The sequence below is a fragment of the Mastigoproctus giganteus genome, chromosome 10 (assembly GCF_048544385.1).
Source record: "Mastigoproctus giganteus isolate SK-2022 chromosome 10, ASM4854438v1, whole genome shotgun sequence".
Classification (NCBI taxonomy): Eukaryota; Metazoa; Arthropoda; class Arachnida; order Uropygi; family Thelyphonidae; genus Mastigoproctus; species Mastigoproctus giganteus.
The window spans coordinates 28,574,188-28,591,759 of NC_143584.1; the positions used below are offsets into that span (position 1 = coordinate 28,574,188).

Sequence of the window (17,572 nt, forward strand, 5' to 3'; positions counted from 1 at the left end):
TTAATAGCATTAATAGCATTAATAAAATGCATAGCTTGCATAGCATTAATAAAATAACAATAAATTTCCTTTTACATTCAGTGTGAACACTTTGGGCCATGCATTTTTGTGCACTGGCTTGATCTCCCTTGTTTTAGGGCTGGCATAAGCCAGCCCTAAAACAAGGGAGTTTTTGAAATAAGTTTTATTCAGATACTATTCAAAAAATTTCTTAATGTGGCTAATGCAAAGCAAGATGTACTAACAGGTGATGTGCTTTTACTGTAAGCTTTATAAAATTCACATAAATATAATTATAAAATAATTTATTATCTAACTTGGACATTTTTCTGAATGATATTTTCATATGAAACTTTCAGGACATTAATAGACATATTTAACAGAATGATTTTTTTTTTTTACATTTTCATTAATTATACATAACTTTTTCTGAACTGAGTTTACAACTTTTATGGCTAAGTGCCTCCAAGAACAAATCCTCGTCCCCAGTTATGGCTTCCTTGTTCAGGCTGTGCTCGGCCAAATGCTGGTGGTTGACCAAAGAAACCACCACTATTAGGAAAGTACCGGTATCTATTACATAAAAACAAAAGTAATACAAAAATCAGGATTTTTGATAATTAAGTGATTTTAATTAAAATAAGTAAACACACAAACACTGCATTCACAGATTTTGTTTTCTCAACTTTATATTTTCTTTATTTAATGAAAAGTGTATGTAAGTGTAAAGATATATTGTAAGATACCTATCTTGCAAGTCTAAAAGGTGCCTCCGTAGCCAGGTGGGAAGGAGCAGCAGTGCGTAGCACACGCTTCTTGATTAGACTGGGGTTCGAGCCCGTCACCACCAAATACGGAGGATGAGGAAAGGTCAGGGAATGACCACCACATATCCTGGAGCAATATGGCCTTAGTTGCTAATGCTCCTAAAAACCAAATAACAATAACAAACAAGTTTAAAAAATAATAAATTTTTGTCTTTGGAATTAATTATTTTAATCAGATAGGTTTAGGCTAACGGCTGGCGTATATAAAGTTTCTACAGGTATTTGTCTGAAGAAGTAGAATGCAGATTAGTACAATCAATTGGATCCAGTACAAGTAAGAATGGAACAACTGAAGTGTTTCAGTAGGAGAATGTTCTGTTTATTTGTAAATATCATAGTTCTGTATACAGGTAATGGCTGATCGGATAAGTCGGATGGAAAAAAAGGAACCGTTCTCAGATTGCTCATTAAAGCCAGCAAGTGGTTGACTTAGGATAAATCATGGTACGGTGCATATAAAAGGATGGATAGTTTAGAATTGACCACGGAGGAAAAATGCCGCAAAAATTATGTGTACTTCAGGGTAATGGAAGATAATTTAAGCTTAGGGTAAGTACAAAGTGACCAACCCTGTGATGCAGTTTTAAACGGAAAGGTGGCCTAGGTCTGGCAAAGGGCATAGCAAAAAGGATTAAGGGATTAAAGATGGCTGTTAAGAAAAGTTGCCTTAAGAAGCACCTCCGTACTGATGCTTTGTACTTCTGGAGAATTGTGGCTAGTCCATACAGGACATGTTAAGGACAAAAATTGAGACCCGAGAGTGAATAAGAAAAGAGATTCAGAAAGAGAAATTGATGGTGATGGTCATGAAAAGAGAAGGGAGAGGGAGAACAAAAAGGAGAAATGTGGAGCAATTCAGAGAGAGGATGGAAGTGATGTGAAGGGATGAGGAAAAATATTTTGGAAGGGGTGATGTGAAGGGATGAGGAAAAATATTTTGGAAGGGGGTGAGAAAGGGCTTTGGAGCAGTTCAGTGGGCAATTAAAAGTAAAGATTATGGGAAAGTTAAGAAAATGTTATGAGAAGTGCAAGTACTTAGGTGTAAAGTGCAGAGAGTTGCTATAAAGTGAGAAGTCTAAATGGATGGCCAGAAGAATGTTCCAGAGCATATGGCAGATATAAACTAGTCTGCAATTCTGCCCACACATGATAGGAGGGGAGTATATGATGAGAGCCTTGTCGATCAATTCAGCCATGAAGAGATAGTGCAAGGCTCAAGGGGTAGAATATTTTTTCAGCTTGGTCTGTGCTTGTTGACAGGAGAGACTGTTTCTACAGGGATGGGGTCCACTTAAATAGAAAGAGTGCAAGAATATTTGCTGATGCTATCAAGGCAGTGTTAGGTGGATAGGAAAACTGCTAGCTTGGCAGGATACACAGACTAAAAGATTAACAGTGGCTGCTATAGTTAATTTGGTGAGCATGAAGTGCTAGTCAAGACATGAAAGGAGATATTGTTGGGATATCAGAGAATTGGTGCCACACAGACATAAGCAGTGCAGAATTGGAATTTGGGGAGTACAATGTGTACAGAAAGGATAGACAGGACAGGAAGGAAGGAGGGGTTATGATGTTAATTAAGAAACACAAAATCTAAGTAAGTGCATCCAATTGATGATGGTGGACAATGCAATGTTGAGTCTGGTGTGACAAAAGCACTGGTAAAGGAAAAATGAGAGTATGTGTGCTATAGGCCTAATGAATCTGATGAGTATAATGAGAGAAATAGAGTGGGTCAGTAAATCAGAGTGTCTTATAATGGGGAATTTTTAATTTCCCAGAGATTGACTGGAATTTGTGGCTTGGTCACTCACACACTAGCAAGGCTTTTGTGGATTTATTGGATGATTGCTTTCTACAGCAGCATGTTCAGGAGGCAACTAGAGGGAGTAATATTCTTGATCTGATTACCAGCAGTGATTATTCATGCATTAAGAATTTGCAGATAAAGGAACCACTGGATGACAGTAATCAAAATGTACTGATGTGGGAATTACTTAAAGATGTAAGTAATTCCATCAAGGCCATCAAGGCTAAAGGGAAGTGCTTTTGCTTTCATAAAGGTGACTACAAGGGTCTCAGACAGTTTTTAAATTTGTACAGTAGGATCAACTGATGATGCTACTAATGTTGAATTCTAAATGGAAACCTTCAGGGACTTAATTTTGGAGGATACTAAGCTTTTCATTCCAACTCAGAAATACTGTTCAGGGTTTAAGCCTAAATGGATGTCAGATGAACTAATGAGGCTTGTGGCAGAGAAGAAAAATGTATGGGATGCACATAAATTATCAGGCGACACAGAAGCCTATGGCAGATATAAACTAGTTTGTAATCAAATCTTAACGAGGTTAGGCAGGCAAAGGCAGAGTACGAGAAATCTTGGGCAAAGGATGCAAAGAAAAACAGCAAAGAGTTCTTTACTTATGATAACTCTAGAAGGAAAGGGATGAATCAGATTGGACCACTTAACATAGATGGGTCAACTATTGATGATCATGCTCAGGTAGATGATAAACTGAATGAGTATTTTCACACATGAGGAGTTGTTCAATGAGAGGAGTGCTAGAAGTTTATCAAACTCTAACTGAGAGCAAAGTGGAGGAGAAATTGTTGAAGTTAAACATAAAAAAGGAACCTGGTGTGGATGGGATCAATCCAGTTACATTAAAGGAGGCAGCAAAGGAAGTAAGCAAACCCTTAGTCATAATTATAAGAGCTTCCTTGGACTCAGGGAAGGTCCCCATGGACTGGGGGTGTGCACCAATTCAGAAAGGGGGTTCATCAAAAAGTGACACAGGTAACAATAGACCTGTTAGTTTAACTTGTGTTCCAGGGAAAATAATGGAATCACTGGTTAAAGAAGCATTGTTAGACAAGTCTGCAGTAATAGTTAAGACAGCATGGGTTTGCTAAATGGAGGTCTTGTCTGATCAATTTGATTGGATACTATGATGTGGTCACAAAGGAACTGGATGCAAAAAATAATTTTGATATCATATACAGTCAGTCCTCGTAGAGCACGATAGTTGTGTTCCTAGAAACCCTCATGCAATGCAAAATCATGCAATATAAACAACAGGCCCTATGGGAAAAATAGGGTTAGGTGCCAACCACCGAAGATTGTAATGAAAACATTACCAAACAAAATAAATAATTAATAAAATACGTAAGTGTTGTATTACGACTATTACGTAATAAACTATTGCTAATGATTTTGCTTCTATCATAAGAAAACTTGTTTTTTGTTTGATTTTCTATCCAAACAGATGACAGCCATTCCATCTCTTCCAATTCTTTGTCTTAATCTAATGGATTTTAATTACACTTTGAGTTGTTCCTGCAATGAAAGTTGTTTTTATTTTCTCCGCATTCTTTGTAATTCTCGGCGTTGCCTCATTTAGGCCTGTGGCACGTGCAATATGACATGGTTTTTCATTTCGCTCAAAGCGTTTCACGATTTCAGATTTTTTCTCTATCGACAGAGGCGGACTGGCCATAAGCCTTACCGGAGAAACCCAGGTGGGCCGGAGACCGGTGTGATTTTGGCCATAAACGCTAGTATGAGGCCACTACAAATTTTCCCAGGTAAGAATTTTTGACCCAGTCTGCCTCTGTTTATTGATATTGCTTTTCTTTTTCTCTCTGAATCTGCAGTGTCTTCACCAGGATGCTTCCTTTTCACACCTTTTAAATAGTTTACTCATTTTTAGTGAATAAAGCACAATTACAAAACGAGGAGGCACGCTTGATACACAAAGCTGCGTGATTGTAGCAACTGAATAAACAACACCGTAACGGCAGAGATACACTATTAACACCTCACATTTTACTAAAGCACATTTCTAGGGTTTACTACAATAAAACAAAAACAATTTCCAGTTGCGTTTCTGCTAGTGGTATCTGTTATAATCTGGTAGTAAACTCGATTTAATTGCATTTGCAATTATACCAATTGCTGGAATTGTGTTGGTTTTTACGTTAATATGGTGAAATGTGTTTCCCCTTCACTGATATTAAAAACATAAATACATTTTCAAAATCTTCTCTTCATTTCTATCGTGTTGCGCTCGGTTGGGGTGATTCTGCGTTCGACTGCCATTTCTTGTAAATGCAAAGGCAAATCATGCCTAAGCGAATTCAGTTCGTGTTATATAAGATATTGTGTCCCTATTTATAAATCGTGTATGATCGAATTTGTGTAGTGTAAACACGTGTTATACGAGGACTGACTGTACTTGGATTTCAGGAAAGCTTTGGATACTGTTGCACATGGAAGAGTGCTGTACAAATCGGAGAGGTATGGCATTAAAGTTAAGTTGGTACAATGGATAAAGAGATGGTTGAGTGGGAGACGACAGAGAGTTGTAATCAATGGACATTTCTCTTCGTGGACTAATTTTATTAGTGGAGTTCCCCAGGGTTCAGTGTTTGCCCACTGCTGTTTTGTTTATTTATCAATGATATTGATGAAGGTATGTCAAGTTTAATGTTCAAGTTTGCAGATGATTACAAAGGTTGGCAGGGTTGTTAACGATAGTAAAGACAGTATGTTACTCCAACTGGATCTAGATAAGTTGGGGAAATGGGCTGAAAAGTAGCAACTGAAGTTTAATATTGACAAATGCAAAGTACCGCATATGGGTAACAATAACTGAAGAGAAACGAACCAACTGTGTGGTGCTACACTCAGGGAAGTGGAAAGTGAAAAAGAGCTGGGGGTAATTGTGCAGTGAAATATGAAGTTTGCTGAGCAGTGCAGAGGGGCTGCCAGGGCAGGTCACGGAGTCTTGTCAATGATATATAGGAATTTTGCTAGCAGAGACAGGGAGGTCATTATCCTGTTATACAAGGCAGTGGTCGGGCCACACCTAGAGTCTTGTATACAGGTCTCGGATCTCATGTCAGGAAGGATGTAGAGTTGCTAAAATGTGTACAAAGAAGGGCAACAAGATTGGTGAGGGGGACAAACGGGTGCTCTTACCAAGAAAGGCTTAAGTTCTGCAATTTGCAGTGCCTGGAGCGTAGGCACCTGCAAGGTGATCTGATTGAGCTGTACAAGGCCTTGAATGGGTTGAGCAAGCTGAATGCTGATGGGATTCTTCCTTTTGCTCAGATTAAGAACCTGAGGGGACACAGATTCAAATTGAGGAAAGCCAGTTGCAGAATAGATGTGCGGAAAATTGGCTTTAGCCCATGGGTAGTTGATGGGCAGAACAGTCTTCCATCTTTTTATGTGGAAGTTGATAGCCTAATTAAATTTAAGGCTGAGTTGGACAGGCATTTGGAAAGAATGGAGGGATGAAATGGGAGGGTTTTTTTTTTTTTTTTTTTGGCTGATGTTGCATGAGCATGCTTTCTTGCATCGTATGCCTCTATTAATGCTAATGCTAATAATTATGGCTAAGCTAAGGGGTTGCTTACTTCCTTTGGTGCCTCCTTTAATAAAACTGGATAGATCCCATCCAATCCAGATGCCTTTCTTATGTTTATCTTCAACAATTTCTCCTCCACTTTGCTCTCATTTATTACAAAATCATCTAGCTCACTGCCAGAGTTTAATTCACCTCTGGCATTTCCCTCCTTGAATAACTCCTCCTGTGTAAATGTAGATGCAAAATTCTCATTTAGTTTGTTAGCTACCTGAGCAGGATCATCAGCAGTTGAACCATCGATATCGAATGGACCAATCTGATTCATCCTCTTTCTTCTAGAGTTTACATAAGTAAAGAACTCTTTGCTGTTTTTCTTTGCATTCTTTGCCAAATATTTCTCGTAATCTGCCTAACCTCCTTTGTGACTTGGTTACAGACCAGCTTATATCTATCACAGGCTTCTGCGTTACCTATTAATTTATACACTGAATAATCACTGAATTATGACCAACCCTACGAAAACTGAATGCAGCCCGTTTAGGAGGTACGAGAATGCGCAGTTAGTCAACCTATGTAGCATAGATAAGGTGTCAGTGGTTCAATAGGTAGTAAAATTTCGAGCATGATGAGTGAAAAGAAGGATTTATCGGACTTTAATGCGCAGCACTATTCAAGAGTTCACTAACCAATACAATATGGGCCATCCTGGAACGATATCTGGCATGACCATGCATTACACACTCGCATGTATGGGCTATACCAGCAGACGACCCCTACAGCATCCTCTCCTAACCAAAGTTCATCGGTGTAAAAGACTCGCGTGGTGCAAAGAGAATGCAAGTTGGAAGTTAGAAGACTGGAAGGAGGTGTGCTGGTCAGATGAGTCGCATTATTTACTCCACACAGTGGATGGTCGTGTACGGATTTGGCATCAACAAAATGGTGTTATCAAAAGTGCTGGCCGGTGGAGGCAGTTGTATGGTGTGGGACATGTTTCACTGGCAGGAACTTGTACCCCTGGTGCATGTGGAACAAAGTATCACTGGTCTCTGCTATTGTCAACTGCTTGCTGACTGTGTACACCCCACTATGTTACACTTTTTCCCGATTGGCGATGGTGTCTTCCAAGATTACAATGTGCCGAGGCATTGGGCACTTGATGTGCCCAATGCCTCGGCACATTGTAATGGTTTGAGGAACACAGTTCTGACGCCCAGCATATCGTTTGGCTTCCGAACACCCCTGATATCAATCCCATAGAGCACTTGTGGGACACTAGGGAAAGGCATACCAGGTGCCTGGATACAGCAATTACCTCCATACCTGCATTGCTATCCACATTACACACCTCCCAAATGCTTCCGATACCTTGTTGAATCAATGCCATGTCGGAGAGCTACTGTACCGAGGGCATAATTCAGTGATCACTCAGTGTATGTATCTCATGCATTTTTCTTCTCTGCCGTGTCATTAGTTCATCTGATATCCCTTTAGGTCTTCGACAATATTTCTTAGTTGGTAAATATTCCTATTTTGAATTTGCTGTTGGTAACATCATCAGTTGGTCCCACTGTATAGAATTTGAATACTGTCTCAGATCACCGCAGTCACCTTTACGAAAGCAAAAACCCTTCCCTTTACCCCTGATAGTAGTTACCCCTCTGAGTAAATCCCACATCAGCACCCTGTGATCACTACTACCTAGTGGTTCCTTTTATCTGCAGATTCTTAATGCCTGAAGAATCACTGTGATAATTAGATAAATCTACGTGTGAATGACCACCCCACAAATTGCAGGTCAATATCCGGGAAATTAAAATCTGTTATTATAAGACACTCTGATTTACAGGCCCACTCTATTTCTCTGTACAGCTGTTTATTATACTCATCAGAGTCATTAGGCCCATAACACACTCCTACTCTAAATTTTGATTTCCCAGTGCTTATGTCACACCAAAATGACTCGACACTGCGCTGTCCAGCCATGTCGATTGGCTGCACTTCCTTGGATTTTATGTGTTTCTTAACTAATAGCATAACCTTCCTCCCTTCCTATCCCGTCTATCCTTTCTGTACACATTGCACTCCCCAAATTCCATTTCTGCATTCCTTATATCTGTGTGACACCAGGTCTCTGGTATCCCAACGATATCTGCCTTTGATGTTTTCACCAACTCCTCAAATTCATCAAATTTATTTTCCAAACTCCTAGCATTGGTGTACACACAAGTATACATGTACCTTGTTTTCCTGGCTGCTGCTGATTCCAATAGAAGCAGTGCAAGAATCACTTTCACCTCTGCCAGCGGCTACGGTTAATCTTTTTTTTCTCTGTGTATTCCCCCAAGCCAGCAGTTTTCCGACCCATGCGTGTGTTGAAGGACCGAAAAGATATTTGGTACAGGAGCATTGATTTTCTTTATTTGAGGTAGCGATTTATGCGCACATATTTTGAAAAGGAAAGTGGTAAAGATATTTGTACATTTTACTTAGAATGCTGTAATATTATGTTTAAATTTTGATACTGAAAATAAATCTCTGTCATGGTTACAATACTGCTTTTTTTTTTTTTTTTTTTTTTTGGTAGTTGTTGGCGCATCGGCTTCTGTGGCCATAATGCACCTCCCAAGGTTTTTACAGTACTTGGATCCAAGCCCGAGGCAGGATTCGAACCCGCGACCTTTGGGTTGCCAGGCAGGCACTTTACACACCCGGCTAGCCCGGTCAGCGTTACAATACTGAATATGTCTCCTTATTCAAGAGAAGTTCGCACTACCCTAAGAAAAATACATCGAGGATTATCCTGGTTGGGGAAAACAAAAGAAAACCTCATAATCGGGAATCTTCTGATACAAGAAAAGGTTAAAAATAAATAGTTGAGCAGTCAGATAGCTTGACGGCTTTGGAGAAGTGAGGCACCAGTTGTTCTCCTTTGAAAAATTATAACAACTACCTAGTTGGGTTCCAAAGTACAAAGGGTAAATAAACATATAGTTATTTAAAGAAAAATGAAACACAGAAAACCCCAGTTCCCACAATATACCCCAAGTATACACATTAACATTTGTATTCAATTTTTTGCATATTAGATTTGTCTCAAGAAAAGCAATACAAAATTAGATATTTTGACAAGATATCTAGTTTTGTATTGCTTTAGTGAGACAAAGCTAATATGCAAAAAATTGAATACAAATATTAATATGAATACTTTTTTTTTTTTTATGTGGACCCCAAACACGAGAGGTATTAGAACCTATAGCACTTAGTACCGTGCTTGGGTTGGAGATTGAGAAGACGAAAGAAGATATTTGTTGACACTGGACTTGAACTTCTGTAGATTGTAATTTTCAGGAAATACGTATGAAGGAAGGTTGTTCCAGAAAACGGCAATTGAATGAATAAATGAGGAAGATGAAAAGTTGGTTCTGTGGGTTTGAAGTTGGACAGTAAACGGATGTAGGCTGGTGGCGGCACGTGTTCGGACTGTTTTGAAAGAGAGAGCGGGAATTATAGAAGCCAATTTAGAAGAACAGTGCCCATGGAAGTATCTGTAGAAGAGGCATGCAGCAGAAACAGTGCGTCTATGAGACAGCAAGTGGAGAGAGACTGTTAGAGATAACCTAACTGCCCGCTTCTGAATGGAATCAAGGAGCCTGAGAGAGGTTTTGGGGGCACCACCTCAGATGTGGGAACAATATTCCATGGCAGGGCAGATTTGCGATTTATACAGAGTGAGCAGCTGTTTGGAAGAAAAGTAACGCCGAGAGCGAAAGAGAAAACCAAGCTTTTTAGATGCAGAGGAAGCAATATTTGTAATGTGCTTGTGCCAAGAGAGATTAGAAGTCAGGGTAATCCCCAAAAGAGATATATCATTTTGCCGAGAAACCGGGGTGTCACTAAAGATAAGCATAGGAGCAGAAGAATCCTTTTTGCGAGATATAAGACAAGACTGAGTTTTAGAAGGGTTGAAATCAACTAAGTTGTCTTTGCCCCACTGGAGAATTACCTGAAGATCGGCATTTAAGGAATTGGTAGCAGATTTTCGAGAAGTTGAAGCTGATTGAGCAGGACAAGGTTTCTCAAAATGGAAAGTTGAATGCAATGTGCTATCATCGGCAAAACTATGGATAGGATTTCCAGTCAATGGAAGAAGGTCATTGATATACAAGAGGAAAAGAACTGAACCTTGGGGGACACTGGCATTAGTGGAGAAGTTAGAAGACAGAGAGTCATCAACCATCACCCTCAGTGACCGATCAGAGAGGAAAACTGGATAACCAATTACTAAAAACAGTTGGCAAACCATAAGATGGAAGCTTGTTTAGAAGACCTTTATGCCAAACGCGATCAAAAGCCTTTGAGATGTCAAGATCAACTACACCGAACCTTTCCATTGAATTAGTCCATAAATGTGTAACATAAGCCAGAATATAACCAGTGGATCGACACTGACAGAATCCATACTGGTGATCGTTGATCAGACGGAAGGTTTCTAGGTAGTTTAAGAGTTGGCGGTTAATTGATTTCTCCATTACTTTAGAAAGAGTAGAAGTAATTGCAATGGGACGGATTTGTCACCCTTTTTAGGAACTGGCTGGATATGAGCAAATTTCCGAGCAGAAGGAAAAACACCTTTAGAATAAGAAAGTGAAAAAAAGGCAGCAAAGAATAGGAGTAAGTTCAGGAGCACAGGTTTTGAGAACAAGTGGAGAAATACCATCAGGACCTGGAGCTTTCTTAGCATCGAGATTCATCAAAATCCTTCTGATATCCTTTTGACGGAAGACCACAGGAGGCATTCAATGGAGTGTGTTGGGAATGGTGGGTGGTGTTTTAGCAAGATCATTAATACATGAGCTGGAAGAAAAATGGGATGCTAGCAGGTCAGCTTTATCATTGGCTGAAGTAACAACAGAACCATCTGGTTTGGACAGAGGTGGGAGCAGATATGGGCAAAAGTTGCGGCCAATAGCTTTGGCAAGAGACCAGAATGCTCGGCTACCATTAGGGCAAGAAGCAAGTTTTCTACTCTTAGCCTATTCAAACTCTAGTTTGGACTGATTAATAACTGCTTTACAATTGTTGCGAGCTTTGGTGTAGGCAGAAAATGAAACTGAAGAATTAGAAACAAGCCAATTACGATATGCAATATTCTTTTCTTGAACAGCCTTAGCATATTTATTGGAAAACCAAGGTTTATTTAAAGGATGAGATTTTAAAGTGGAGTGTGGGATAAAGGATTCCATTCCTGCAAGAATAATTTCACTAAAACGATCTGAGCAAACGTTGACATCAGAAGTTTTGAAACAGTAATCCGACCAAGGAAAAGAAGAAAAGAAGTCTCGCAGGTCATCCCATTTTGCATTCTTGTAATGCCAAACAACACAAGGTTGGGAATAGCCGTGAGATAAAGGTTCCATTGGAGAAGAGACAATCACCAAGTTGTGATCTGAAGTGCCTAAAGGACCTCTCACTTCGACCGTGTACTTAGAAGGGTTGTTTGTGAGAAAAAGATCGAGCGTATTGGCTGTATGATTAGGATTGTCTGGTATTCTTGTAGGTAAATGAACAATCTGTGCTAGGTCATTAGTAATTGCAAAAGCCTCAGCATCTCGACCTGCTGGGTCGGTGTGACTAGAAAACGGAAGCCAGCTGGGGTTGTGAACATTAAAATCACCAAGGAAAATTTCCTCACTGTTAGGAGAGTTGGACTGGAGAAAGTCAAGTTGCAACGAGAGGAAGTCAAAGAGCTCCAAGTGATTAGTCGAGTTGGGAGAACGGTAGAGACAACAGATGAATTTGACACAATGAGGTAGAGAGATTTTAAGCCAGAGAAGATCAAAGAGAGGAGATTCCAAATTGCCAAGTCTCTGACAGGGAATATCAGAACGGACATATGCACAAGTACCACCTTTGAGGCGAAAGGAATCATACAGCGAATAATTTGGGCAACTGAGATGAACAGTGGTCCAATCAACCGATAACTGAGATTCTGTCAGAAAAAGTACATGAGGTTTGGCAGACTGCAAGTGGAAATGGACATCGTTGAGATTAGAATTGAGACCACGTATATTTGTGAAATGAATTAGGAAGTCCTTGGGAGGTTTAGATCTTTTCGCAGATAAGCTTGCTCTATTAGTTTGACAATTCATGGTGTATTCAATAGTAAGAAAAAGTGGGTGGGACATGCTGTATGAAGTAATGAAATTTTTGGATATGGCGTACATGTGGTAAGAATATACCCAGATCCTTGACATAACGTGGCCTCGACAATGCTCCCCGCATACACACTACTCGGACTCCCTCCAGTCACTATCTGGCAGAGTAGAGGTAGCAAGATTATACACTAGCTGATCTGGAAGCCTCCTAGAGAGTTACCAATAGGTCCGGTCCGGTGTACTAACTAGTGGCCGGCCTGCGAAAACCGTTTTAGAGCTGTACCCTCGAAATGTAAGGAATATTGGATCTCGCCACGACGTTCATCATAACCTCAAAAGTCATCAATCATACTGTATGATGGAAGAGATAGGGAAGGGTTGACTGGAACTTAGTTCTAGGGGTATATCTTTGCACCGACATTGTGATATCTAAACATTTTAGTGCTCAATCATCCTATTCGCAAAAAACAAGATTTTGTAACTCTTAATACATAACTATTAATCATAGCATTAATTAATTACACTTCCCAACAACAAGAAAATTTAAATACCTCTAGAGCAAAAATTACATATATTACAAAGGAAACTGACTTGCTCATTCCAAAACTACAAAAATTATGTCTCTATCACGTTTCCATTGAAATATGTACTGAAATTTTAGTAAATTAATGAACAACCACTTTCAAATATAATAAATATGCTATATCTCAAGAATGGGTGTTATTAATTTCAAAGTATTTTAATCGAACATATAATGTACTAAATACACATCTATTTCCTTAGAAATGGCTGCCACTTTAAGTGTTTTTCTTATAGACCATTTTGCTTTTTCTCTTAAGCAACCAGCAGTAATCTCCCATCACAATACCAGTGACCTTCCACTCCTTTTCAATCATGGATATGACCAGATGAAAGCTTTCCCTTTGCCCATCACTCATGTGTCACAAATTTTGAGGAAAACAAATGAGATGGGAATGAAGAAAATGAATTTAAACACATTTGGCACCTCAAATCTTAGCATTGGCATTAGTAGAGGCATTTGATGCAAGAAAGCAAGCTTATGCAGCATCAGCCAAAAAAAAAAAAAAAAACCACTTCCACTTCACCCCTCTGTTCATTCAAAATACCTGTCCAGCTGAGCCTTAAACTTATTTAGGCTATCAACCTCCACTACAAGGGATGGAAGTGTGTTCCACCAACCAACCACCCGCTGGCTAAAGGCAAATTTCCGCACGTCTATCCTACATCTGTCTTTCCTCAATTTGAATTTATGCCCTCTCAGGTGATTATTCTGAGCTAGAGGAAGAATCCCATCAGCATTGAGCATGCTCAAACCATTCAAGGCTTTATACACCTCTATCAGATCACCTCGCTGGCGCCTAGTCTCCAGACACTGTAATTTGCAAAACTTAAGCCTTTCTTCGTAAGAGCACCCCTTTGTTCCAATCACTAATCTTGTTGCCCTTCTCTGTACTCGTTCCAGCAGCTCTACATCCTTCTTGAAATGAGGCCTCCAGACCTGTATACAGTACTCTAGGTGTGGCCTGACCATTGCCTTATACAAGGGAATAATCACCTCCTTATCCCTGCTGGAAAAATTCCTGTATATCATTGACAATACTCCATGAGCTACTCTTGCAGCCCGTCTGCACAGCTCAGAGAACTTCATATCTGCCTGCACAACCACCCCCAAGTCCCTTTCATTCTCTACCACTGTCAGTGTAGTACCACAGAGTTGATACGTTGCTCTGGGGTTGCTGTTTCCCATGTGTAGTACTTTACATTTGTCAATGTTAAACTTCATTTGCCACCTCTCGGCCCATCTGCTCAACCTTTCCAGATCCTGTTGCAGCAGCATAGTGTCAGTAGTGTCCTTGACAACCCTGCCAACCTTTGTATCGTCTGCAAACTTGGACATTAAGCTTGATATACCATCATCAATATCATTTATAAATACAGAAAACAATAATGGACCCAACACTGAGCCCTGAGGGACTCCACTAATAACATTAGTCCACGATGAGCAGTGTCCATTGATCACCACTCTCTGTCTTCTCCCCCTCAACCACCCCTTTATCCATAGCAGCAATTTGCCTCCAATGTCACACTGCTCCAATTTGTGTAGCAGTCTTCCATGTGCAACAGTATCAAAAGCCTTTCTAAGATCCAAGTATATAATATCAAAGCTATTCCCTGCACCCAGTTCTTTTGTGACTGCATCATAGTATCCAATCAAATTGGTCAGGCAAGACTTCCCCTTAACAAAACCATGCTGTGTCCGAGCTATAACTGAAGTCTTGTCTAAATGATCCTGCAGTGCTTCTTTAACCAGTGCCTCCATTAATTTCCCTGGAACAGAAGTTAAGCTCACAGGTCTATAATTACTTGTGTCAGCCTCTGATCCTCCTTTGTGAATTGGGGTCACATTTGCACATTTCCAGTCTATGGGTATCTCCCCTGAGTCCAAGGAAGCTCTCATAATTATGGCTAAGGGTTTGCTTACTTCCTTTGTTGCCTCCTTTAATATAACTGGATAGATCCCATCCACCCCGGGTGCCTTTCTTGTGTTTATCTTCAACAGTTTCTCCTCCATTATAACATTGCAGCAAAGTTGCAGCACTATAACATTGCAGCAAAGTTGACACCAGAGATTCATAATGATCTTTTCTTCTTCCAAGAAATCCACCCAAAACTGCTGTAAGCAATCACCAAGTTGCTAGTTCAGTATACTATAGCTTGGTTTAATATAGATTATCTCTGAAGACTGGTTTTGATTTTAATGACACATCAGCTTGCTTCTACGATCTATGAAGAGTTTTATTTGTAGAGCCCAATGAAAGTTCCTTCTCTCAGTTTTGTACCTCTTAAATTGGGAAACAAATTCTTTAGCAGAATCCACTTCCTTCTTTATCCAGAGTCTTAACAAAATTTTTCATTAATCCAACCTTTATATGCAGGTGAAGAAGAACTGTTTTGGTTCAACCAGAGGAACATATTTTATATTACTTCTCCCTGGTAAAAATTCCTCCTTTTCCCCCCCACTACTGCACAATATGTTTTACTGTTTCATGACTGTTCTCAAAAACATAAAAAACAAACAGTATTTTATGAAACCTCTCTGGATACCAGTGAGAAATCCAATTTACTTAAGGTCACCACAGACATTCCAAGCAAAGTTGTGGTACTTTATTGCACTCAGTATTTTGGACATACTTTCATGTTTCTTTCAAACCAACAACATGAAGGAGGAACTGACGGGAATGCATTTCCACTGTGCAGCAAAACTGCTTTTAAATGTAATTTTGAGGCATAAATAAATATATGCCATTAATTATGATTGTGTTCAATGCCTGAAATATTTTGAAAACGCTTTGAGCTATGTTCGATACAATGTAATTTTACTTCCTGCATCAAGGCGCCTCCGTAGCCAGGTGGGAAGGAGTAGCAGTGCGTAGTACACGCTTCTTGATTAGACTGGGGTTCGAACCCGTCACCACCAAATACGGAGGATGCGGAAAGGTCAGGGAATGACTACCGCATATCCCGGAGCAATATGGCCTTAGTTGCTAATGCTCCTAAAAACCAAATAACAAACAAACTTCCACTGTTTTAACATAGAACTAAGGAATTCAGCTTGATCATTAGATAAGTTTAAATCACAAACTAAGCCACTCGACTCTTTTTGCTTAAGCATGGCATATTATAATTTTCTGTTTGGTAATTGTAATCTGTTGAAGTGGACGATCTACCAAAGTCAGCAATGCAAGAATCCTTGCTATTCCTTTATCCCATGATTTTAGGGGATATGGTATTGGTAAGCTCTCATTAAATGGAACAGGCTTTATTGCAAATGATTTTTTAGGATATGTAATGCTGTGCTTGCTTTTTCTGGACATACTTGATATTTTTGTTATGCAGAAATAGCAATTGTCAATATGGTTGCATGGTTCTCATTACACCATAGCAACAGCAAAAGACATTTTTAATTTTCTCAGTTAACCAATCCTCTGATTTGTGGTGCAGGTAATACAGCACCCATGTGGAGCCCATGTTTTGATCTGATCCCCAATCTTGCAACCAAAGTACAAAAAATATGCATGTTCAGTAACGCTGCAGATTTTCTTCCTCAGAGTTTTTTTGTAAATGGTAAACATATGTAGCAGATATTTTTAGGGGGATTCAGACACTTCCTTTGCTTCTGCTTAAATATTTTAACATTACAATGCTAAGCAAAACACAAAAGAAACAAACAAAATGCTTTAGATACATACACATACTCACACTACAACTGTCTTCTGTTACTGAAAGATAGAGGTGGGAGGCAGAAAGACAAGGTTGAACAAGTTAACCCTTTCCAACATTACTGGCATCTATAAGCACATGTAAACATTATTTGTATGTGCAAATAATAATGCACATGCAGTAGTGTTTGCCGCTGTTATCTCTGACCTCTGAATGCTGAGCAACTGGTATTTAATAAGATTCAAGCCAAGGGTATATTCAGGGTTGTGCAGAGAGGGCATATGCCTCCCCTTAACCAAAAATTTGAAATTAAAGAAACAGAAAGCAGGGGGCATTCTAAAAAAAAAACCCTCAAAAGCCTAGTTGACATGCCCCCCCACACACCTGGATATGCCACTGATTCAAGCAAACATGGAATGACTACAATCAAGTTTTGAATGTGTACTTATTTACATTTTAAATTCAGTCATGCATCTCACTCATGCTATTTCTTTTAATGACAGTTTCATTAACAATATTAGCATTAGCATTAGTAGAGGCATATGATGCAAGAAAGCAAGCTTATTCAGCATCAGCCAAAAAAAAAAAAAAAAAAAACCCTCTCCCATTTCACCCCTCCGTTCGTTCGAAATACCTGTCCAGTTGAGCTTTAAATTTGTTTAGGCTATCAACTTCAACAACAAGTGATGGAAGTCGGTTCCACCAACCAACCACCCGCTGGCCAAAGGCAAATTTCCGCACATCTATCCGACATCCGTCCTTCCTCAATTTGAATTTATGCCCTCTCAGGTGATTATTCTGAGAAAGATGAAGAATCCCATTGGCATTGAGCATGCTCAAACCATTCAAAGCCCTATACACCTCTATCAGATCACCTCGCCGGTGCCTAGTCTCCAGACTCTGTAATTGGCAAAACTTAAGCCTTTCTTCGTAAGAGCAACCTTTTGTTCCATTTACTAATCTTGTTGCC

The 17,572-nt window shown here is 39.6% G+C and overlaps 1 protein-coding gene across 1 annotated transcript in view; it reads right to left on the reverse strand.

Moving 5' to 3' along the window:
- Positions 1–325: 325 nt before the first annotated feature.
- The window catches only part of Der-1 (derlin 1), an 82,077-nt gene continuing 64,830 nt past the window's right edge, over positions 326–17,572 (reverse strand). Inside the window, exon 8 of the mRNA XM_090383992.1 lies at positions 326–573. Coding sequence (XP_090240118.1) covers positions 456–573 — 118 coding nt within the window. The 3' untranslated portion in view covers positions 326–455. The remainder of the gene's footprint in view (positions 574–17,572) is intronic.